This window comes from Eublepharis macularius, chromosome 18, assembly GCF_028583425.1.
Source record: "Eublepharis macularius isolate TG4126 chromosome 18, MPM_Emac_v1.0, whole genome shotgun sequence".
Lineage (NCBI taxonomy): Eukaryota > Metazoa > Chordata > Lepidosauria > Squamata > Eublepharidae > Eublepharis > Eublepharis macularius.
The window spans coordinates 25,237,053-25,261,836 of record NC_072807.1 but is presented as its reverse complement, the minus strand read 5'-3'; the positions used below and the strand labels follow the sequence as shown (position 1 = coordinate 25,261,836).

The 24,784-nt window shown below is 43.9% G+C and overlaps 2 protein-coding genes across 4 annotated transcripts in view; both read right to left on the bottom strand.

Moving 5' to 3' along the window:
• Positions 1 to 24,784, bottom strand: part of CEMIP (cell migration inducing hyaluronidase 1) — a 127,452-nt gene that overhangs the window by 37,997 nt on the left and 64,671 nt on the right. For 2 of the 3 annotated variants that reach the window (XM_055002494.1, XM_055002495.1), the window contains exons 2-3: positions 6,396 to 6,499; positions 978 to 1,124 (exon numbers count right to left, since the gene is read on the bottom strand). In XM_055002494.1, coding sequence (XP_054858469.1) covers positions 978 to 1,124; positions 6,396 to 6,453 — 205 coding nt within the window. In that variant the 5' untranslated portion in view covers positions 6,454 to 6,499. Of the gene's footprint in view, positions 1 to 977; positions 1,125 to 6,395; positions 6,785 to 24,784 lie in introns of those variants that run through there. The other variant, XM_055002496.1, reaches the window with a different exon arrangement.
• The window catches only part of LOC129345254 (cell surface hyaluronidase-like), a 73,518-nt gene continuing 66,219 nt past the window's right edge, over positions 17,486 to 24,784 (bottom strand). Inside the window, exons 23-24 of the mRNA XM_055002295.1 lie at positions 22,339 to 22,448; positions 17,486 to 17,785 (exon numbers count right to left, since the gene is read on the bottom strand). Of these exons, the coding sequence (XP_054858270.1) occupies positions 17,655 to 17,785; positions 22,339 to 22,448 (241 nt within the window). The 3' untranslated portion in view covers positions 17,486 to 17,654. The remainder of the gene's footprint in view (positions 17,786 to 22,338; positions 22,449 to 24,784) is intronic.

Here is a 24,784-nt window from a genome sequence, read left to right as displayed (position 1 = left end):
CAGTACTTTCCTTAAAAAGGCAAAATGTGCCCATAAATGCTTTTTAAAAAATGCATAAAATCCCATTTCAAGCCCTTTCTCATTAAAAAAAAATTGTGTCCAGGTTCTCTCTAAATATTTTCAAGGATAAAAGCAAAACTCTGCATATTTCCTAAGGCTATAAGCTTGACTACACACAGGGGTAAGCCAAGTTTGTCAACTGCGCCAAAATTACACAAGAGTCCAGCGGCACTTGAAAGATGAAAACAAAAATTTCCAGCAAAAGCTTTCATGAGTCTGAGCTCGCTTCCTTGTGTGCATGAAAGGAATTCATCTGAGGAAGTGAGCTCTGACTCATGACAGCTTACGCTGGCATAAACGTTGTTATTCTTTAAACCACCACTGGACTTTTTTAGACAGGTATGGAAGCTGCAGCCTAGGTCAGATACATCAAGATAGGTAGCCGTGTTAGTCTGTCTGTAGCAGCAGAAAAGAGCAAGAGTCCAGTAGCACCTATAAAGACTAACAAAACTTGTGGTAGGATATGAGCGTTCATGAATCACAGCTCACTTCTTCAGATACAGCTAGAATGTGAGTTCATCTGTCTTTATATCTTGGGAGAGTGGAGTGATTTCACATGCTGAATGACTTTAGCTTAAAAGTAGCATTTATCCTGCAGAGGAATTTCAAAGGGAGATTAGATTGCCGAATTGCAACTGATAATGAAACTCAAGACAAGCATCCACCTGGATTGAATCGAGACCTAGACTTCCTGTCTTATTACCAATTCTGGTAGCAGTTTGCCAGGGTGCCAGGCAAATTCTCAGCACTGCTGCTTTAGACCTTTGTATCTGGATATGACAGGGAATAAATCAGGGATTTTCCGAATGCAAAGCCTGACCTCTGCTACAAAGCTACTGCTCCTCTTCTCATCTCTCAGAAGGCATAATCTAGAGGACTCTGGCCAAGGCATTACTTTTTCCAACAGCCTGGGTTACCTCCGTTTGTGATGAGGATGGAATGGACTGTTGCAGAAGAAGATAAGAGGAACTCTTGTCCACGGCTGATGTTTACCACATTGTCTTCATTGTGTCCAGGAATCCAGAGCTTTAGTTGTGGATCCAAATCAGGACAGGACGAGGCTGCTGTTGATAGCACACATAAAAGAACAGTTAATAGTGTTTAATATATTGATAACAAACAGTTAATGACATTGGACTCATGAAGCTGCCTTATACTGAGTCCGGCCCTTGGTCTGACAAGACCAGTCTGATCTACTCTGGCCGTTTTCACATGTCTTACCAGCTCCGGTACGTCATGCAAAGCTCCCACAAGGACAGCATCTTCCTGGCGCAATTTCACGCGAGAATCAGGAAATCGCGCCAGGAAGACGCTGTCCTTGCGGGAGCTTTGTGCAACGTACCGGAGCCGGTAAGACGTGTGAAGACGACGCCTGACTGGCAGCAGCTCTCCGGGGTCTCGTGTCTTTCTCATCACCTACCTGCCACCTGATCCGTTTAACTGGAAATGGCAGGGGTTGAACCTGGACGCAAAGCAGATGTTCTCACAGTCAACCACAGCCCCATCCCAGGGGCTAAAAAGGACCCCATCTTCCTATTACCGTGAGGGAAAACCGGGGAGGAGGGGTTTGTGAGGTAAAATGTAATTTTATAAACAACCTGGTGCAAGCTGGGCAAGAGATAAAGGCTGATCTATGCTATTTCAGATATCAAATATAACAGTTCTCTATGCACCTGGTTCGAACTAAATGGGGACCGCTAGGGTTGCCAGTCTCCAGGTAGCAGCTGGAGATCTCCTGGAATTACAACTGATCACCAGCTGACAGAGATCAGTTCCCCTGGAGAAAATGGCTGCTTCGGAGAGTGGACTCTATGGCATTATACCCAGCTGAGGCCTCTCCTCTCCTCTCCCCTCCCCAAACCCCACCCTCTCCAGGCTCCACCCCCAAAATCTCCAGGAATTTCCCAACCTGGAGCTGGCAACCCTATGTGTTGTGTTTGGGCCTAGCAGAATATTGACTGGGGCCTGCCTTGCTCAATGTGATCCTGCCTCATGGGGAACTAATTTTATTTATATGGGACAGCTATACCTACCCACCTCTCCAAATAACTGCTTGAAGTGGCTTACAAAGACCAAAAAGAGTAATAAAAACATAATTTTAAATTTTAACAGTCGATATCCAATAAAACCATTCTAGCATACATGTTAAGAACAGTTTTAAAAAAAACTAGCAGCTTGTCACTAACACTGAACCTGTAGCCTAAAACATTTATTTATCCATCCTCTGCCTTTCTTGTTGAAACTCAAGGGGAATTACAAAATTATAAAAACAATATATACACTATAATATATACAATAAACAATGCAGTAGACCTGGATGACACCATTAGAGAAGAACAAAATGAAAACAGTGTAATATATCCAATAAACAGCATGAGGTAGGGGATGAGGGGTGGAGAAAACCACCGAAACATTTTCACAAATGAAAACTACAACCCCGTAACTACAAAAGCAGGCCCTAAAAGCAAGTAGTAAAGCCAGCCAAGCTAATACATCAGAAAAGTTGAAGTCTAGTTAAAAACCTGGAAGAACAGAAATGTTTTAGCTAGGCATCTGAAAGCTAGGCGCCCGGTGATAGTACAATTTCTTCTCTTCTTTGTCCTATCTGCAAGGAGTACAGTATACTACAGGTCAGCTAATTCTTCAGAGGTTTAGAGGCTATGTGGCAGGCTTAGCCGATGAAGTCACTCCATCACAAAAGAAAGAAGTCACACACAGTTGTTGAATTTGTTTCTTCCAATATGGTTTGCGCAACACCAACCACAAAACATAGCAGAGCGTTCAGGGCATTTTGGAACGTGAGGTAAAAAATCTACTGGGAACATATTGTTAGTAGGCTAATTGCCATACTAGAACTAAAATCTACTGACTCAATACATATAATAGCTGGAAGCCAGGTCTAAGTGAAGTTGTTATTTTAAAATGTACCCACCAATCCTTACCACCCTGAAATCTTACTGAAATGAAAATCACATTCTGTTAGACAGCAGCCAATATGGATCTATTTTCCATTGTAAATATTTTCCACTTTTGATAATCCGGAAATTCTTCAACTGATAGAGCCACATTGGGTATTTTCATTTTCTTATATTTTAGCCAATGGAAGGATAAACTGAGAATGCTAAACAAAGCTCTCCCCATCTGCATCGAGTTTCCTGTCACATTCCAAAATAAATAAATTTAAAAAAACACTAAAAACTGAAGAAAAGCACTGGAATGGACCCGTCAATTCATTAACCTGCTGGTATCTTTCAAACACATCCTCTGCTATCCTTTGAGCTGGGGTGACCAAACGTAAAGGAGGTCAGGATTCTTACATTTTTAATAGATGCATAAAAGAAAATTTGGGTGGGGAGGAGCCACACCTGCCACTGTTCTCCTCTTTAACACATGATAAAGGAGCTTTGTTCTTCTTTAGACTGGGCAGACACATATAACAGCGGTCTATAGAATTATGAATGGCATAGAGAGAATAGAGAAAGAGTCATTTACTCTTTTCAAAACATTGAAGTTGTGACCATATAATCTGAACAGCATTATGTTTGAGACAGACAGGAAAAAAATGAAAAATATTCAGTTTATGGAATTGGTTACCGCAAGATGAGATTTATGGGATGGTTAAAATGGCATTTGCCAACCGGGCCCACTACCCCAAGAACGTCACCATTCTGATTTTGTATGGGAGGGAGTAGTTTGGGAAAGTCTGGGGACAGTGTTGACCATACTTAACTTCTGCACCCCAATCCTTGCACATTAAGGGGCCCACTGAAGGGGCTTTGATCCAAAGATATTGAAGCTGCCACGCAGTAGCCCCTAGTTCAGATGGCTTTAAAATGGATTCATGGGAGGACAGATGGTCTAGACAAATCTTTCTTTGGTATACAAAATAGCTATTACGTACGAACATAATTCTAAATACCAGCCACCAGGGTCCAATATCAGGCAATAGGTATCTCCATCAGTTTCTGCTTGGTAATTTCCTGTGGCATCTGGCTGGGAAGACTGCTCGCGGAACTAGAGGGACTATCAACACAACTCAAGAGAATAAACTATTCCAAGCCTCTTGTAAACGGGAATGATTGGGTTATAAAAATTCTTTGGAGAACCCTGCCTTGGCTTCCACATAGAGGTTCACAGATGTGCAAACAGAAGGAACAATGTCACTGGCCTACAATAAGAGGCAACTGAATCAAATGATTCAAGCCCTAGATGCGGGGGTGGGGGTGGGATATCTACCCAATGCAGATGGCTGATGGCCAGGGTCTTTTGCTTAGGAAACAAATTAAAGAACCAATGGGGGGGGCGGTAAGGTTGGTTTCACAAAGACACCTCTCTGAACCTCCCCTTTTCTCAACTCATTTGCTCCTATCACAGATGAAATTTCAGACCCAGCTGTGAATTTCCTTGTATTTTTGCACTCAGATCCTATTCCACCTCTCCTCAGTCACTGCTCAGGGAATAAGAGATGGAAGGGCCTCTGTCAATGTTAACTTTTTTGCTTCTTGATGAAAAATCTCTAAGTGCAGAAGCGGCTTTAATTGTAGCTTTAGAGGAGTGTATTGCTGTCTTCTGTGATTCTATAAAACAGCTGTCTTGGGAAATTCAGTGAAAACTGGCAGGTAGATAAGGTGGCAGCACGGTTTGGCACTGGAACAGGGAAGCAGAAAATAATGCGTGAATGTCTTCAGGTTTAAGAGGGAAGGCGGAGAGAGGGCAGCAGAGAATTATTGTATGCTGCTGCCATAACTACAGAAGAGCACGTGAGAAAAGGGGCCATAAACACTGCCTTAACTCTATGTAGTTTATTTATTTAGATATTTATGCCCGCTCTTCTCCCCAGTGGAGACCCAAAATGGCTTACAACGTGTTCTCCTCCATCACTTTATTCTTGCAACAACCACCCTGTGTGGTAGGTTAGGCTGAGAGACAGGGACTGGCCTGAGATCACCCCGCGTGCTTCTAGGGCAAAGCGGGGATTCAAATCTGAGTCTCGACACCCTAACTACTACCTTTTCTCACCATATCTCAACAAATCTATAAGGGAAGCCAATATTACTTCTCTATTACAAGTAAAGTCTGGAACTGGCAGACTAACTCAATTAAAGCAATTTTTGAGTTTAACTTCATAATTATATTAATTGGCTGGATCCACCCAAGGGAGGAGAAGCCCCCTGGGCCCTGCCCCTCACGGCTACGGTGAGGTCTATAAGACCCACATAGGAGGAGGCTGCAGGGAGGAGGAGGAGGAATAACAGTGCAATCCTACGCAGAGTTACTCCAGTCTAAGCCCATTGATTTCAGTGGGCTTAGACTGGAGTAACTCTGCGTAGGATTGCACTGTATGCACGGTTACCTCGCCTCTCCCGTGAGCCGGTGAAAAAACTGGCAGGAACCAATCCAATAAGTCCAAAGGGCCTCACATTCATTCACAATATCCTTTATGGCTGCCCTGCAAAGCTGCTATGTTAAGTCCAGCATATCAAAATAAAACAAAAATCTATTGGCACCTGAAAGACGAGTAACACACTCATTTCAGTATAAACTTTTGTGGGTCACGGCCCACTTTGTCAGATAGACATGTGATAGGAAACCATACTGGGGGATTTTTATGGGTTATGTTTGGAGAGGTGCGGGTAAGGAGTCAAAGCTTCGTGTCAGAGTTATTCTTTTACAACTGGGGGGCTGAAGCAAAAGACAGGGGCAGCTTGCCTAAATGTTAATGGATTAGGTGAGATTGGAACTGGGCATTTTGCAGCTCACATTCTGCACAACATTAACTTATGGTAGAGACTAGAAGCACTCTGAAGATTTAGCAAGTACTAACTGTTATCTAATCAGGCGGGGGCGGGGGGGGGGTTGTGCTGGGGTGAGGGGGTTCCTGCAGTGAATGGATGCGAAACAGCATTTGGCAGGGGTCTTCTGCATTTAAATGGCTTTTTAAAAAGGGATCCATTATGTTAAGAGTATTAATAAACCCCCCAAGGAGGTTTAGAGAAGGTTAGAATAAGGGGACAGAAAGATTCATTCTCACAAAAGATGGAGGGCACTTTTAACTCTTAAACTAGTTTAGAGAATAAGACAAAAGTATACATTGAAATAGCAATGAATATTTTAAAGACTGGGATGACAGCTCTACCATTCAAGTAACCTTAGAATAAATTGGATCAAGAAGCTGAAAACGCACCTGAATTTTAAAAGGCTCTGGCCCTAAAGCAAATATTGTGACCACCTCTTATTTCATTTTATTTATTTATTTATGTCATTTATAGTCCGCCTTTCTCACTGAGACTCAAGGCAGATTACATAGCGTGAGATTAGTTAGCTGAAGAACTTACCCCTACGTACAGCCAGCAACATAAATAGAAGCAAAGCAAAGCCAACTTCCACGGACATCTCTGGGTGTAAAACTGCTCTTTAATATTCCTTGTATTCCAAAGGCCTGTTAAAAAAAGGGGAAAATAGTATCCGGATTTGTGTTATGCAAAAACAGCACCAAGGAACATTATTCCGTTTTCTGACTCAGCATATATTGATAAGAGTCATGCAAGAAGGAGCCGAGGCACCAAGCATACCTCTCCCACTTCCCCTTTTACACAAGCTTAACATACTATCGCTTGGGATTATAAACATATACACAGAAAAGAATCCCACAAGTAACAGGATATCCCTAAAGAATGCATTGCAAGCACATAAGCAGTAGGGCTGGACATAGCTGAACATCCATATGTCTAAATGGCGAAAAAGCTTGATGAAAATTACACCGAGGTTCAAATTTTACAAACCAGTGTCACTTTGCAACACGCATACCCTAAATGACACCCCTGCAGCATGACACGCAAAGGTATTTGAACGGTAACTCGCACATCAGATGGGTCAGACGAAATGGCATCCGATGTTGGTACGATAAAAACACAACACTAACACTTCTCTTTTTAATGGATAGGATTTATTGATTTTGCAAAACAGCAAATAAATACAGCTTAGGAGAAACCTAGCCAGAACCCAGAACTGCCCAAGCCCACAAGTTTACACACGCTTTCCCACCACTGGATTTTAGAATGGATCCATCAGGTCTCAAATTTTACCATCATACGGCCAGTCTCTAGATGTACACCCTTTGGGGCAGCATCAACATCGGGGGGGGGGGGCCTAAGAGATGCCAGTGACCCATTGGCCAGCAACCCATTCAAACAATGCCAGAAGGAAGCGGGGAGGACTGGTAGGAAAGTAACTGAATATAAAGCAAATTAAAATGCCAATAGTTTAATAGGATTATTAAAGGACCCCGGCACGGGACCCCGGCACGGGTCCTGACTGGTATACCTTACCAGTCACACATCACACCTGTCCTGCGCCAGCTGCACTGGCTTCCAGTTGAATTCCGAAACAGGTTCAAAGTGTTGGTTCTTACCTTTAAAGCCCTGAGTGGGTTGGGACCGGCATATCTTTGGGACCGCCTCTCCCTGTACGTTCCCCGGAGATCGCTCCGATCAGCGAATAAATATTTACTTGTGGTTCCCGGCCCTAAGGAAGCCCGCCTCGCTTCAACCAGGGCCAGGGCTTTTTCAGTCCTGGCCCCAGCCTGGTGGAACGCTCTGTCAATGGAAACCCGGGCCCAGCGGGACATATTATCGTTCCGCCGGGCCTGTAAGACAGAGCTGTTCCGCCAGGCGTTTGGTGATTGAAGGGGGCGGTGCCATGTCAGCCTCCCACCTTTGGGGTGGGGAAGGTTCTCCCCACCACTGCACCTTGTTAATTTGTTTTATTATTTGTATATTGATTTTAGTTTTTGTTTTTATCAATTTTAACTGTTCACCGCCCAGAGCCCCTGGGATGGGCGGTATATAAATTGAATAAATAAATAAAAAAAAAAATTATGTTGGAACTCAACAGCAGGCCTGATGTTTTAAGACTGTTGACATTTTATAAGACAAAGATGTTATAACAAGGCTTTGCTGAAAGTACCCTCAAGCACAACAGCCACTGCTAACAGTTTATGTGGGCCAAGTGAAAAAAAATCGGTTGCACTCAACTGGCAATACTGTCATTGCAAAGAGGATCGACGCTGGGATAAAGTTGTGACATAGTTCTAAACCCTTTAAACCTTCTTTTGGCAACTCTATCGCACATCAAGTCCAAGGTATTGGGTGGAGCAACTCCAGCGTGCATTGCAAAGCATCTGGTATGCAAGTGAGCATAAGAACCTGCCACATAGCCAAAACAGACCACAGGTCCACCTAGTTTGGTATTGCCCACTCTGACTGGCAGCGGCTTTCCGGGGTCTTCCCATCCCTTGACACCTGGACTCCTTTAACTGGATATCCCAGCAACTGAACCTGAATCCAACTGCAGCCCTGCACAGCTGATGCAAGTCAGCTGTAAACTTCTAAACTGCTGAGCCAGGGAGTCCACAAAAGTGCATAACTAGAAGGGCTACCAAGTCTGAGTTGGGAAACAACTAGAGATTTGGGGGAGTAGCTTGGTGGGGGCAGAGTTTAGGGAAGGGAGGGACCTCAGCAGAGATGTGGTGCCTTAGAATCCTCCCTCCAAAAGAACCATTTTCTCCAGGGGCTCTGATCTCCGTCCTCGGGGGATTAGTTGTAATTCCAGGAGATCTCCAGGCCCCACCTGGAGATTGGCAACCCTAATTGATACCGGTGCCACCTGGAACACAGGCAGGAGTCCTCCTGCTCCTGTCTAGAACACCAGTAACCCCAGGGTCCTTCGGAGGTTCTTGAGCTACAATCTGGCAATTGAGATTTATTTTAAAAACGGTATCCAATATACCGAGAGAAACAGCTCCAAAACACACAGCAACTTAATCAAAATACCAAATGTTATGCAGTATTTCCCCCATCAGGTTTACTTGTAAAGAAACACAAGCAATAAGTCTCTGTCGGTATTTCATATAAACATTATTTGATTGCCCTCTCAGGCACAATCTAGAAGACCAAAGAACCGCTTGATGGGAGCATACAAGAAGGCAATTTTATTCCTCATTACCCAAATCGGCGATCTTATAATGAATATTATCTGAGCACAAGTTCTCCTTGCCCATATATATCATCCATGTTGCAATATTTTTCCTATACTTCTCGCTTGGAAAGGGGTGCCCAAGCCCCTGCCCTTCTCAAAGAAAGATTATCATCTCTTTTATAGATCGTTAGGGATCACTGTGACTTTACCAGTTTTACGAAAGTTTTCCAAGTGCAGTGATGCACAGATGGAAGAAAAGCTTCACCTGTTGACTTCCCACCTTCCCATCTAGTTAATGGCGCAGGCTCTCTATCCGCTACCAGAAAACCACTCCACGTAACAGAACAACCTTCTTTGAAGCCAGATTTCACATTAATGGCAGCAGCACTTGGAAGGCACAGCCATTATTCTTTGGCTAAAAAGACTTTGAAGGAATTATAATACAGACTTTAAGATGGGAGAGTATTTTTCACAGGGTCCTAAAGCCAATATGGATTTCAGAATATTCTCTTGCTGTCAACTGGCCATGTCAGTAAGCAGGCATATGGGAGTGATGTACAATTGCATTCTGACGTCCCCCAAAACAGCCTCTATATTATTAAGACCGACTGTGATTAGTTCTGTCAACACAAATGGCCAGATATTTTTTTCAATACACAACAGTGCCTCCAAAGGATTACGACCAATGCAACCGCAACTTGAAAGAAGCTGCACTTCTAACCGCAGCCCGGCAGACTGAAATCCAGCAGGTGCAGCCACAATGATGGAGAAAAGCAGCCAGCTCTTTAAGCCTTTTTAAGAAAAATGTGACAGGCTTATCAGGCAGCCAGTACTGCGAAAATCTCGAAGGTCAGTCCAATTCCAGCTGCAAATACTCTTCTGGGCAAGAAACGCTTCTCAGCTTAGCCATTAAAAGAAGTTTGGCAACTGCAAGTGGGATTTACATCTCTCATTCTGGCAGGACACTTGCTTTTCTTTAAAAAAAAACACAAAAAGAATCCCAGCTGTTGGGAGACTTCCAAAGAGCAAATATTAGCAGACAATGCTAAAAGTAGATACAGGAAGCCGTTAGCCAGGGCCCGCGCCAGCTGCCTTGCTGCAGGTGTCAATCTCCTGATGTAATTACTGCCGAGAGGGGGCTCGATCCCTTTCCCCACCCCTCAAGGCCTGAAAAATAGCTTAGCGGTTCTAGAAAGGATCTTAAAGAGTCTAATGTGCTCTTTTTTCTCAAGACTAACACCCAGGGCAATATCTAGACACTCTGCTGCTGGAAAAACAAACTTCTATGTCTTGAAAAGCTGAATTCTTCAACCTGGATAAAATTATGAAAAGCAAACGCGTACATATGTGCTTGTTTAGCATGATTTAGAAAGCATTCCTAAGTATATTTATTTATGTACTTTCTACCCCAATGAAGACTCAAAGCGCCTTAACATCATTTGCTCCTCCTCCGTTTTATCCTTACAACCAGGGCTCATTTCGAGGGGGAATGCGCAGGAATGCAGTTCTGGCAGTTCCCTAAAGAGGGGACATGTCAGGTGGCCCCACCCACCTGACTCTCGGGGCTGAAACAGTCCGGATCGGGCCTCTGACGGGTGGTGGATCACTCTCCCATTCAGCAGCAGCCTGATCCTGACCATTTGGGGCCCCTTTTTGGTCATTTTGGGCCCAATTTCGACCCTGAATGGCCAGGATTGGGTCCAAAATAGCCAGGATAGGCGATGTCAGGTGGCGTGGCATATGCAAATCAGTTATGCTAATGACACACTTCTGGCGATGGCAAGGGCATGGCATATGCTAATGAGTTCCTCCAGCTCTTTTTCTACGAAATGACCCCTGCTTACAACCATCCTGTGAAGTAGGTTGAGAGAGCATGACTGACCCGAGGGCGCCCAGCAAAGCTCCCATGGCAGAGTGGGAATCTGAACCTGGGTTTCCAAGATCCTAGTCTGACATTCTAACCACTACATCACACCGGCTCTCCAGAATCCCACCGAGGTCTATTAAACAGGGCTCACCTCCAGGAAAGTGTTCTTAGAATGGCAGAGTTTGGGAAATGCAAAAAGCAGACACACCGAAATCCCACTCTCTCCCCACTGAAAAGATCAGCCAGGCAATGTCAATTCAACTTCCATCCTATCTGCAGCCTTAAGGTCTAGAAACATGGCTGCTGTTCCAAATGAAAGAAGTCTCATTCAAAAGCTTGCCATCTCCTATATTTACAAAACACTTGGTCCCATTTGTTTTTCAAAAAGCATCTTCTTTGTTCCGTAGCCTCACCCTCTGATTTACTCCATCCATTTGGCTTTTTTTCTTGCACCAAAAGATAATCTTCACATTTCCTCTCTAAACAAAGCACTGCCTCTACAAATACTAACCCAACTGCAAGCTGCAACCTCTAACCACTTTATAAATACTAAACATACTGCAAATATGATCCCAACTGCAAGTTGCAATCAAACTGGGTAATCTTCTGTTTGCCACAAAACTTTTAGAGGGTGGGGGTTGGCTGCAAATGAACTTAAGTTACTTTTCTGGAACACGCAGCATGTTTGATCCCCTCTACTAGCAAGCCCTGAGAAATGCTCATCTTAACAGAAACTCTAAGCTGGATGGCCCAGGCTAGTGTGATCTCATCAGATCTCAGAAGCCAAGCAGAATAACAACAACACACTTTGTAAACCACTCTGAGCGTGGCATTAAGTGGTCCTGAAGGGCAGTATATAAATTGAACGTCGTCATCGTCATCATCATCATCGTAAATGAGCAAGAGTCCAGTAGCACCGATAAGACTAACAAAATTTGTGGTAGGGGATAAGCTTTCATGAGTCACAGCTCACTTCTACAGACAAACATGGCTATCCATCTTGATTTATCACCACCACCACCACCACCACCACCATTATTGGATGGGAGACCTCCAAGGAAGATCAGAGCTGCCATGCAAAGGCAGGCAAAAGCAAACCACCTCTGCAAGGCTCTTGCCTCGAAAATCTTACCAAGTCTCCGTAAGTTGGTTGTGGCTTGACAGCACTTTCCACCACCCACAGAAACAGATGTTCTGCGTGCCCACCTGGAGGTGGCATTGGGCAGCTGATTTTTACTCTGTTTATTGCTGGATCTTGTAAGACAATCTCAGTACCAACAGATCCCCATCAAAAACTAAAAAAAATCATGGTAGATTGGGGTAAAAAACTTGACTCGCCTAGAAAATGCCTTTGAGGGCACGCACAAGACACAAGCTGCAAATACCTGCGATCTTCTGGGCTCCGGTTTTCCTTCGCTGATTCAAGGCTAACAGATTCTTTCCCCTTAGGAGCACGAGGGAGCTGACCTTCCACTGGTCCAGCAGGCTAGCTGCCGAAAACTCCTTATAAGTGTTTGCTTTTATGCAGCAGGGTGTGGGGATTGTTTTCTTTGTGCCTCTGTGACCCCGTTCTTGTTTACCCGTGGCTCACCTCAGCTTCTGGCAACCTCCCCCCCTTTCAGCCAGGATTTAGTATGTGTAATTTTCCAGAAGGTCAAACATATTGTTCCCTGGTTTCTAATTTGCCAGCTCTTTTGCCCTTGGCTCAGTAAGGGGGGGAAACATGTATGGTATTATCATCTCGGACAGTGAAGGCCAGACCTGTCAGATATGGTCCAAGAGACTGCAAAGAATGTGTCATAATCGTTTGGTCTACGCACCCATTTAAACCAGAGTACAGTTGATTTAAGCCAGGTTAGGAGCTCTGCTATATGTTGTCCCCTTTCAACACAAGGATTTACCCCCAGGTCACAAAAAAATATGGATTTTGTACAAACATTTGTTTGGTTTCATGTAATGTGGAGCTGTCTGGATTAATCTCGTGTCAAGGGAAAAGAAGGATGTGATAAGGTTGCATGCATTCCATTGTCGAATTGCAGAATTTGGTACCCGGTACAAAGTTCAGCATCCCAAGAATCTGCTCTCTCTCACTTTTGGACTTAAAATGCACAATTCTTAAGTGGTTTCAGTAGGGGAAAGAGGATTTTCCACCTTCGCACTCTCAAACTAGAGAACGAGATGGCCTTTTTGTTGTTGCAGAATTTAGTTCAGGGTAAAATGATGTTTTCCCTATAGATACCGCTTCTTCCTTAATATTCTAGAAGTAGATTCTTTCTGACCTCTATTTTTTCCTAATATTCTCTATTTTGTAATCTTATGATCCAATTAATTTGCGGCACTGCTTGCTGTACGCATTATACTGCTTCTTACTGCATTGTTTCTAACTGTGTAACATGCCAGTGAGAAAGGCCGATTATAAATTAAGTAAATAATATTTAGATTTAGGCTTCCTAAGAAGTCAATGCACTTTCCCTTTCGTGCAATCACCAAGATATAAGATGCAAGATCAGTTCTCGTGACACCCAATGGAGCATTTAAAGATTTCCGTTTCCCTTTTTATAGGACAAACCCCAGAACGGAACAGGCTTTCGCGCTTCATCTGATGCACTTAACTGGACTGCAGTCAAGATGTTAATGAGAGGCAATCAGCTTTTGACTTACCCTCCACTTAATAGTGTGATGCCGTAAGAGATAAGTCAAAGGATGACAAATACAATGCAAGCAACTGTTTGGACGTCAAAGGGGAAATCCCCCTGGTTATCCGATTGATGTTACTTTTGTATCTCAAGGATAAACCAGCAGGTTTCTTTTCAATCGGTTCTTGTTTCAAGCTGCCTTTTCCGTGGTCACATCTCCCTGCCTCCCACCTTTCTGATGCTTATAGCTTTAAATATAGCTGTAGATGTACATTTCAGTGCATCAGATGAAGCACGCTCTGACTCACGAAAGCCTGTGCTGGAGTAAGTATTGTTTGGCTTTTAAAGGGCCACCAGACTGCCGCTTAATTTCATCTTTAAAGGTTACAGTGCTTCCAGAACGATGCGTGTCCTCTGATCTTCACCTTGCCTTGCAGTCTCACACCAGACTTCTTCCTGCACCTTCTGATGGACTGTAGATATACATATGCATACCTAAACTGGCCCAACAGCCACTCTTCCTAAGGATTCTAGAAATGTTTATTTCCGTAAGGAAGGGGACGGGCTTCAGGATCTCTATCAAAAAGCTTTGCACCCTCGCCAGATTACAGATAAATATATGAAGGTGCCTTTTACTGACTCAGACTCTTGGGTCTATTGTGGTTAGTCTTGTCTACTTTGACTGACAGCAGGTGTCCAGGGTCTCAGGTGAAAGTCTTTCCCATTACTTGCTACCTGATCCTTTTAACTGGTTATGTTGGAGCTTGAACTCGGAACCTTCAGCAAGCAAAGCAGATGCTCTGAGCCACAAACCTTACCTTATAATCCCCAAGATTCCTTGAGGAAAGCCAAGGAAATTAAACCAGTAGAAAAGAGAGAGAGATTGTAGCTCAGCTGCGAGTGCTGCAGTACTAAGGACTTCATCAACACTCTATCTAGTAGGTCAAGGTAGTCCCGTGTGCAAGCACCGAGTCATTACTGACCCATGGGGGGGGGGGGGACACACGTCGCATCACGTTTTCTTGGCAGGGGTGGTTTGCTATTGCCTTCCCCAGACATCTACACTTTACCTCCAGGAAACTGGGTAATCAAGGAAACTTAGCTACTCTATCTAGAAGCTAAGGCTTAAAGAAAGAAAGACGGCTCTCCTACCTTCTGCTTAGGAAATCAATCCAGGCTCTCCTTCCCCTCCTCACTCTGTTTGCTTCCTGGCAGCCTTCAGCGTCCTTCTGCCACACGGTTCTCAAGAGACCCAGTTTTCTTTGACACACTTTTGAGCCACATCAGTTTTGATGCTCTGTGGCTTGGAAGCGGTTCAGAAGTGTGATGTCAGTCAAGGCAGAAAGGCGAGCGACTGCCAACGACAGAGACAACCTTACTCACCCAACTTTGGCCAGCAACGCTATCCTCAAACGCACAGCACCACTCGCTGGGTCTCAAAAGCATCTAGCCAGAGGGCAAAGGAAGAACTGAAGAAACCTTATGCTAGGTTACCTTTAAGGAGTACGATCAGCAACACTGCAAAAAATGACAACACAGCGGTGTCCCGCAATGGCCTCACCACCGGATTATGGTTTCACTTTACGCTTCACAATCCCTCTATATAATTATACTGGAGGGGGGGGAACTACTCCCTCTGGAAGGGTGAGCATAAACAAACCTATAATACAACACAGATCTCTTGAGCAAGGTACTTCTATAAAAGCACAAGGTATAATTTTGCAAAACATCTGGGTCTTTGCAGAAGTGCAGCACATTTTTAACAAATCTTTCTTTTTTACTGCCACTCAGTTCTAAACAAAAGCAATCAGCACTTAAAAGTGCCAATACACCAAATCTGTAACCAGTTACACCCACAATTTCAGCTCTGTTTACAGTCAGATCTGTTATTGCACTCCTACTATAACGGTTGTATGACTAACAACTGCCATGAGCATCCTGATAGTTTTTTTGCTATAACAAATTAACAAGGCAATCCTAAGAATAGTTACACCTTTCTAAGACAGCATGGCGTAGTGGTTTGAGAATCCAACTAGGATCTGGGAGACTCAAGTTCAAATCCCCACCGGAGCTTGCTGGATGACATTGGTCAAGTCATTCTTTCTCGGCCTAACTTGCCTCTCAGGGTGATCACTTGGAGGATAACATGAAGGAGGGGAAAATAATGATATAAGCCAGGGGTGGGCAATTGTTTTGGCTCAGGGGCCACTTTATGGGAGCGGAGGTTAGAGGAGGGCCACACCTTCCAAAATGATTGCATTCATTAGTTAACTTTGCATTTCAGAAAAGGTATAAATTGTATCATAAAAATCAATAAATATAAATTAAATTAAATAGTGGTAGTTTTATTCAATTTATTTATTGTGCTAATTTCATATCATCTATAGCTGCAAGCACATTTAATTATAGAATCAGTTTAATGAGACAAATGTAGGAATGAAGGAAATCTCAGTTCAAGGCGGATTTTTCTGTCTTGGCGGGCCACAAAAAACTCTGTAGCAGGTCGCATGTGGCCCGCGGGCCGCAATTTGCCCACCCCTGATATAAGCCACTTGGATTCTGCATCAAGGAGAAAAGTGGGGTATAAATGTTTCAGTGAAAGCCAACAGGCTCAGAATGGTGTAACTCCACTAAGGATTGCACTGCAACATGGTCATACACTGTACTACTGTAATCTATGTCATACAATGAAAACCAATGAGAATTAGCCTGAATAAGCATAATCACAAAATTGCAGTTTTAAAGCCCTCCTCCGACTCCGTCAGGACAATCTGTTCCACATAGAGTTGTCTGCTGAAGAACTCCAGCATATACTCTGCAAAACATGAGAAGCTCAAGGCACAAGTAGGTTGCACACAAAGACAAATGCAATCCTTGCATGTGACACAGAATTTGCAGGGACATGCTTCAGGGTGCATAATTTGCACAGAGAGCTGACTTCTCTGTCACCACACACAAACCCTAGAACACACTGAACATTTCCCTTTGGGGTAAGGCATGCTGCATGGAACATGTGAGGCTGCCTCTGACCGAGTCAGACGCTTGGCCTAGCAAGTCTAGTATTGTTTTCTTGGTCGGCAGGAGGTCTCTGGGATCTCAGGTACAGGTCTTCCACATCACCCACTACATGCTACGTTTTTACCTGGATTTGGACCTGAGACCTTTGGTACACAAAGCAGATGCTCCAACATTGAGCTGAGAAGCCTGGCCAACCTTGGAAAGTGAACATGAGTTTCTTTTAGCAGATAAAGATCCAAAGATCACTCACCAAGTAGCCAATTTTTGTATGGCGATACTCTGGTTAAGAAAATTTTATGATACTTAGAAGTTAAATCAATTTTAAACTGTTCTTTATCTTTTTGTTCTAATTGTGAAATTTCTTAAATATGTATTTCTCCTGTATGTCTGGTCTAAGGACCACAATAATAAAATCATCATCATCATCATCATCCCACACACCCCTCACAAAGAAACTACGGGAAACAGAAATTCAATGTAGAACTAAACTTATTAAATGCAAAGCCAGAATTCAATGCGAGATAACTCTAGATTGAAATGCTTGAAAGCCTTGGGTTTACCTAGACAGAGGGATAAAATGATACCAGCTCTTCATGACATGGTGCACGTCTGACTGGAAAGGAAAATTTTTAACAGGAGATTGTCACGTCAATGCAAGTGAATGTTCGATTGATTACGGAAGCTGTCAGTACATGGAGGTCCCTCTGGAGTGACAGCACAACGCAAGACAGTCAGTAAAATTGCCAAACTACTGTGAGTAAATAACAGGCGAGAGGGTTTTCCCTATGCTTTGGTGACATTTGCTTCATACCCCTGGATGTTGTTAAATCTCCTTGCTAAATCGCCTCACTAATGAAGGTTTTCCTGTCTGATGAAAAGAGCGCAGTGTTTGACAAACTATCACTTCCCCTATTTGGTCAGTGCAGAATATATTTATTAGTTATAAAAATGATTGTTTTCAAAAAGCACTTCATGATACAATCTCGTAAAAAACAGACATTTGATTTATGCGACGTCCCTGATACTGCAGATTCAGTTGTGCGGGTTCCCTCGCTTCCATGGATTTGTGACCTCTGTTGCCCCAAGTCTTGGCAGCTTTAGCTGTATCTCCTCTGAATGAGGGGCACATAATATTTGACAGAGGCAGATTTCTGATCAGCAGCGTGGTTGCAGACTTTAATCCAAGAGCGTCTGGGGCTCCCTTTATATCCAAGCATAGCAAAACTACCTGGGAACAGAGAGACAGAGAGAGAAACCAAGCTGGATGTGATTAATACCACAGTGTTAGACAAACAACCTCGGATAAACATTACAAACTCTGCAAGTAGATACCAAACCTAATTTCCATGCATGCATTCCGAAGCTGTTATTTAAGAAAGCAATCTCAAACTCACACACGCATTGCAACACAAACACACACACACACACACCTCCATATAATGGACAATTTATGTTTGCTGTTCAATTGACGGTTCTCGTTTCTGAGCATCCCTGTATACGGAGGTTGTGAGTAGAACCATGAGGAAAAGAACTGACATTTCACAGGACCCCATACCAGTGAAAAAGCACTTAGGATTTAGCGTATCAGCGCACTGTCACACTGATATTACCTCACTACAGGCTGGCAGATACACTGATGCAAACACTTGGACAATGTGAGATGTAAACACTTCTTCAAAGGCTCCTAAAAGCATTGTTCTGGCCTACATTCACACATGTGGTGAAAACAGTGAGACCGTGAGGTTTCCATGATCCTTACAGAATCAGGAAATCTGCTGTCCCTGGAGCACTGAAAGCAAGCCTGTGCTGATGGTCATCAAGACCGCTTTGGTCCTGCCCATTATTCATGTACTGGAGTTCACATTTGCTCAAACGCCCAGCGTGGAGCACACTCCAACACGTACAGACTCAAGCCCTCTGCAGATTTCATATTGGCACCCCTTTCATGCGGAGCAGGAGCCTGCCACCTGTGCGTATCAGGAGCACGTGTTTTCCCACGATGCACCTGATTCATGCAATAGCTCTACCATGTGAATAAGGCAGTGTGAGTTTTTCCATGCAGCACTGCTTCCATTCATACAAATCAGTACCTTGGAAAATTAGGGTTTTGTGAAGCTGGGCCTCCATGGAAAATCCATGCACTGCCCAATTAACGGGGCTGGCAGGGCTTCCCTCTCCATGTGAACAAAATCCCAGAGTAATGTCTGCACATGGCTAAAAGTAATTGTGCACGCATATAGAAATCCACTTGATGTAGGTTTCTATGCAAACACAAACTCCTAAAACGTGAGCAGCAGGCAGGGGACATGACAGGGAGGGCTGGCTGGCCAGAACGATTCCTGACTCCTAACTATCCACACAGGTTTAATCAGCGCTGCAGGACCAATGACGCCACAGACTGTAAATTCAGGCCTCGCAACTGCACAGCGAGCGTTTGTCCTCCCGTCCCAACAGCCAGCTATAGAGGAATGTGTTGGCTCTTTTAAATGGGGCAAGACAATGTAATTAAAAGGCACGAGGGCAAATACCACACACAGCGGAATCAGGGGGTGGATGGATTTTAATTAACCCCGCTGTGATGATCCTGATAGGAATTTGACTGGGATGGCAGGGGGTTTAAATACCCTGACTCCTTTTGAAAAGTATGCAAAGAACAGCCCACATGTGGTAACTCTCTCAAGATCTCTCCCCTCTGGCCAAACATGAAGGGAACGGCCTTGCCAACACCATGTTGAGGAATTTATCCATTACCAAGGAAAGCGTTACCTACAAGGACCTGCGGCTTCCAACAGCTCTGGATTTTCAATCCAGCAAAGGCTTTTCTAATAAAGATGGTCTCCAACACTGCTCTCCCACCAACAACAAAAATCCTGTATACTTTCATGATAAAAGGCGACAAAAGGATCCTGCAGGGACGCAATTTTGCCTGTCACTGCACTATTACACAGCATGTGCAAGGGCAGAAATACAAAACTCAACTTATCTCTAATCAATAGGTCCTAACAACAAAATTAGCTCTTCGATACCTGAAACTATTTAAAGAAAGAGAACTGCAAATGTGTTTCAGTATGGATATTTTAACAGTACACATCGGACTGGATTTCAGTCACTTTTCTTTCTGATAACGTCAGCTTTTTCCGGACAAAGCAAAAAAAGAACTGGCACATTCCAGCGTCCAAAAAGTAATGCTACTTATAATCTGTGACTGGAAATAAATCCAAGTCCACTGTTGACCTCTTCTTGAGAATGCAACTAAGCTGAGGCACAGACGGCTGGCTGGCTGATTTTCTTATCAAAAAAAGAAAAGAAAAAGAAATTATGCTCTGCAAAAATAAGATTTGGCTGTGCTCCTGGCCTGCTTTCCTGGGGAATTACTGTAAAGAAAGGATGCCACGGAAAAGACGCGAGGCACGTGGCAATTACATTTGCACAAACACTCTGTCCTTCTGACAAGAATTCTGTGTTAGACCAGCTAGGGAATAGATTTCCTGTCCTGAGGGACTAATTGCTGGATTCTGAAATGGAAATCTGCCTCTCTCCCCCAAAACAGCAATCCCCCCCACAAAGATTCTTACAGAATGGAGGTCTTGCGCCCCCCCCCCTTTAATCTTGTAAGACAAATGAAGAAAAAGGTCAGCCAGACCTTCTTGCTGTAAGAATCTTTGTTTTTTCCTTTTTGCTGCTTTTGGAGGAGGGCCCATTTCAGAATCCAACCATTTCTGGCTGTAGGTTTTCATCCTGAGAACAGCCTTATATACATGTACATCCAAAGCTTCTCCAAAACATGATCCCTGAAAAGCTACTTTTAGGACACCCACAGGTTCCTGAGCCTAACGTATTCCATCCTAGCTTCAGAAGAAGGCATTCTCACAGTGCCTCCATAACAAAACCTCTTTCTATTTACTTAATATTTCCTTACTGTACAGATATTAATTGCAGTGATGTTTATTAAGAGCGAGCTTGGGATCCATTTTAATTTGCCCCTTCAGAACACTGCGCTTGTTTATAAAGGTATGGAAGGCCCAGACCCATCTCATGGCTCTAAAGAGGCATGGGACCCGATTTCCCAGTCTGTTCTAAGGAACTTTGGAGGTCTTCAGTGACTGTCCAAGGCAACATGTTCGATTTAAAAACAAGAGACCATGACAGCTCCATGTCTGGTAGCAGTATCGCTCAGGATACCAAGTGCCTTCAATGGAAGCTGGGTTTTTCTCAGGCCCTGTTTGCAAGTTTCCAGAGCTCACCTGGTTATCTACTGGATGTAGATGCAGGGTTGTTAACTCTGGCTTGGGGAATTCCTGGAGATTTGGGGGTGTTTCCAGGGGAGAACATTCAATAGGGATGTAATGCTATAGAGCCGGCCCTCTGATGCTGCCATTTGCTCCATAGGAATGGATCTCTGTAGCTAGAAATCTGGGAGAATGTCAGGTTCCACCACAGCAAAGAGTCCAGAAGCACCTTTAAGACTAACCAACTTTATTGTAGCATAAGCTTTTGGAGCCACAGCTCTCTTCAGCATACATCTGACAAATGGACCTATGGCGCTCAAAAGCTTATGCTACAATAAAGTTGGTTAGTCTTAAAGGTGCTACTGGTCTCTTTGCCATTTTTCTACTGCAGACTAACACGGCTAACTCCTCTGGATCTAAGTTCCACCACGAGGCTGACAATCTTAACTAGATGGTCTGATCCAGCAAGACAATTCTTACCTTCTGATTTAAAATAACAAAGGGCAGAACATCTAATGCGGTGGTAATGAACATGAGGCATAATTACTTCAGTGGAAACCACTTTGATTGCCTTCCTGGCCAAGCATCAAACAACCAGAATGGCCAATTCTGCCCAGACAGAATTATCTAAAATTATCTGATATTCTTTGTGCTGCAAGTTCGCTTCTGTGCAAAACAGGGCATGAATACAATGATACAAAACCATGCATGACTAATTGGAATGTCTGTTTTTAAACCGTGGGAAGTGAAGAAGTGGAAGAAACAGTTTTTAAAAACACTGAGCCAAAATCTATGCAAATAGTTACCACAGTCCAGGTTTCAGTTCTGGACACAAAATAATCGGGTGCCTTCTGTTTCCTCACTCTTCCATTACTGACCTGTTTTCCAAATTATAGAATTTCCTATGACAGCATTTTTTTAAGGAAACAAAGGTAGCATACATGCAGAGTTACCCGAAATTGCAACGTCCGCTCCGCATTCTCCAACTTTAATCCTGCTCCCTCCTCCTTGACCGAAATCTGCTTGTTCATTTCAGAATACTTTCCTTGCTTGACTTACTGGAAACTATTTTTCTTTGGATGATATACATGCTTTGCTCAGGAAAAGATCTATTTGGCCTCTGGGCTGATGCCCCTATCAATATGTCCTGTCCATTCCTCAGACGGGTTCATTTTTAAGCTTCGAAAATGTTGCATTGGCTTTTCTCAAACTACTGTCCAAGTCTGCACAGTGGGGCAAAATGGCTGGTAAGGCAAACATAGAGTTGGACTAGGATCTGGGCACGCACAGGCACACGCACACAAAGCTGCTTCCTACGGAGTCTGACCCTTGGTCTATCAAGGTCAGTATTGCCTCCTCTGACTGGCAGCTGCTCTTCAGGGTGTCAGACAGGTTCTTTACATCACCAACTATTTTACCCTTTTTAAATGGAGATGGAGAGTCTCAGGACTGAACCTGAGATCTTCTGAATGCAAAGCAGATGCTGTACCACTGAGCCATGACCCAACCCCTCCCCCTTTGGCCTGTAAAATCAGATAATTTGTATAGTCACCTCCTTTGTGGAAAATAACAGGCTTTGCTGAACCTAATGATGAGAATACCGACATCTCAGAGGCTCCCCATCCTCCTGGAATATCCCGAGAGCACACAAGAACAATCGATCTGAAAAAATTAAAAACAGGCCGCTCATACAGCACACACAAAAGAGCATCTCTCGCACAGATTTTTAACAGTTCAAAAAAATCATTTCTTGTGAACGTACACCTTCCTCACTTAATAATATACTTAGTGTTAAAATTCCCCTGAACTCAGTCAATCAGCATTAAACCTACTTACTCAACACGTCACGTAATACAAAGGGTGTTCAGCTTGAGCTGTGATGTACCGGTGGGCAGGAATTCAGGCACATTATGTTGCCAGAAATCGGTCCACAGCCACAATCCAATCCAGGAGTAAATCCTGTTGAAGTTGCTGTTTTTCACTTCCCAGACAGACCGATTTCTTTGCTTGACTGACTTACTTTACCTCAGGTCTACCTTCACTCACCTGCCAAGCTGTTCAGCTTGTACTTCAGTATAACAGTCAGGCCCACATCACCACCAACTGCCATTTTATAACCCACTGTCCTCTTGAGTCAACTTCTCCTTGAGGTAAGGCTTCCCTTAGCCTTGACATTTCTCTTCCCTACACTCCTTACAGCGGTTAGCAGGCTGCCCAATGGAACTTGATCTTGCCAGGGTTCTAATACCTGTCTCAGAGATCCCCAACCATGGTGTCCACCAATGTGTTTCCTGGCGCCCACTTGCTTCTTCTACAAAGCAAAGAACCAGTCCTGGCTTTCCTCCACTTCACTGGAGCAGGAGGCTTCTGGCCACAGGAGGCATCATCTTTGGTACTGCATGAAGTGCCCATTTGGAAATAGCTGCCCCCATTGTAGGAGGATGCTTGGCTTGGGACTTCCCAATCTTTTGCAGCTGCATCGTGCAACCATGGCAGCCATTTTGTGCCTGGGCCTGCCTTCCAGGGCATCCATTTTGTGGTGGTAACCACTCCCCTTTCTCAAAACCGTTAAAGTGCCTGAAGGCCCAACAAGGTTGGGGACCCCTGGCCATGTCACATTCTATCCTGGCCTTTCCTTGGCCCTGAATGCATAAAGCAGGGGGCTACATAGGGTTCCCAGGTCCAAGTTGGGAAATTCTTGAAGATTTAGGGGGTGTAGCCTGGAGAGGGCAGGGTGTGGAGAAGGGAAAGTCCACAGCAGGGTATAATGCCAGTGTTCACCCTCCGTAGCAGCCATTTTCTCCAAGGGAAATAATCTCTACGGCCTGGAGATCAGTTGTAATTCCTGGAGATCTCCAGCCACCGCCTGGAGGCTGGCAAACCTAAGGCTACAAGATGACGTAAGTCAGATAGCACACATCTGAAGGTTGCTATTATAGATAACACCAGACTTGAACACTAAGAAATGAATTCCAGTCCCCATTCATCCCCGAAGCTCACTGGATATCCTAGCACAAGTTGTTACCTCTCAGCCTAACCTACCTCATAGGCATTTTGTGAGGTTAAATGGGGGGAAGGCTATGCTGCCCCTGAGCACACTGGGAGAAAAGCAGAATATACTGATTCTTGAAAGACATCGATCTCTGTTAGGACCTTCCAGTTTTGCTGCTATGTTTTGATTCTGTTGCTTTTAGAATTACACTATGTCATGGTGATTTTACTGTTGTTACCCATCTTGCATCACAGTTAGCTGGGAGAAGGTTGAGCTGCTGAACATTTCAAATAAAGTAAGTAATTAAGGGTATACTTTTTAAGGCATGCATGGAATGGGTACTGAGTTTTAACCTGAAGAAATCAGAGTACAAAAGCACAGACGTGTTAAGCAGCTTTTGGATCCGTCATTCTATCCCAGCAGCAGATCCACACAATGTTAATAACCATTATTAAGGCCTATTAATAAAGTGCCTGCCAAGGCAAAATCAGATTGAGACTATAAAACGTGCTTTCAGGCTACAACAGGAGTGATCAGCAAGAGCAGTTAATGTATAGGTGATACAGTAGCGGGCCAGCCATCAGATTTGTGGTCGTGAACTGTTCTGGAAGGTCTTGGACATGAAATCTGTTTTCAGGTCACTTGACCTGTTTTTGCCAGCAGCCAAGACTTTTGTCTATAAATCTCTGTTGTTCCATGTTTATGTGGCGACGCAGAAAACCACAAGGAATGTGGAACAGATGCACAAACGGAGAGGATCCAAGCCCGCTGCCGAAACACATTCAAGTCGAAAAAGATTTAGCATGCCGACGGACAAGTCCTGTCAGCGACTTGTTTAAAAAGAAAAAAAAATGGGGGGGGGGGGGAAGAAAAGAGGTTTATGGGAAAGTCTGGCAACACCTCTGATTCTAATCTGTCCCCAAAAAGAGGCGGGGCGGGGAAGTACACCCTGGCAAGAATAAATAGGGCACATTTTAGAAAATGGAAAAGTCAGTCATTAGCTGCC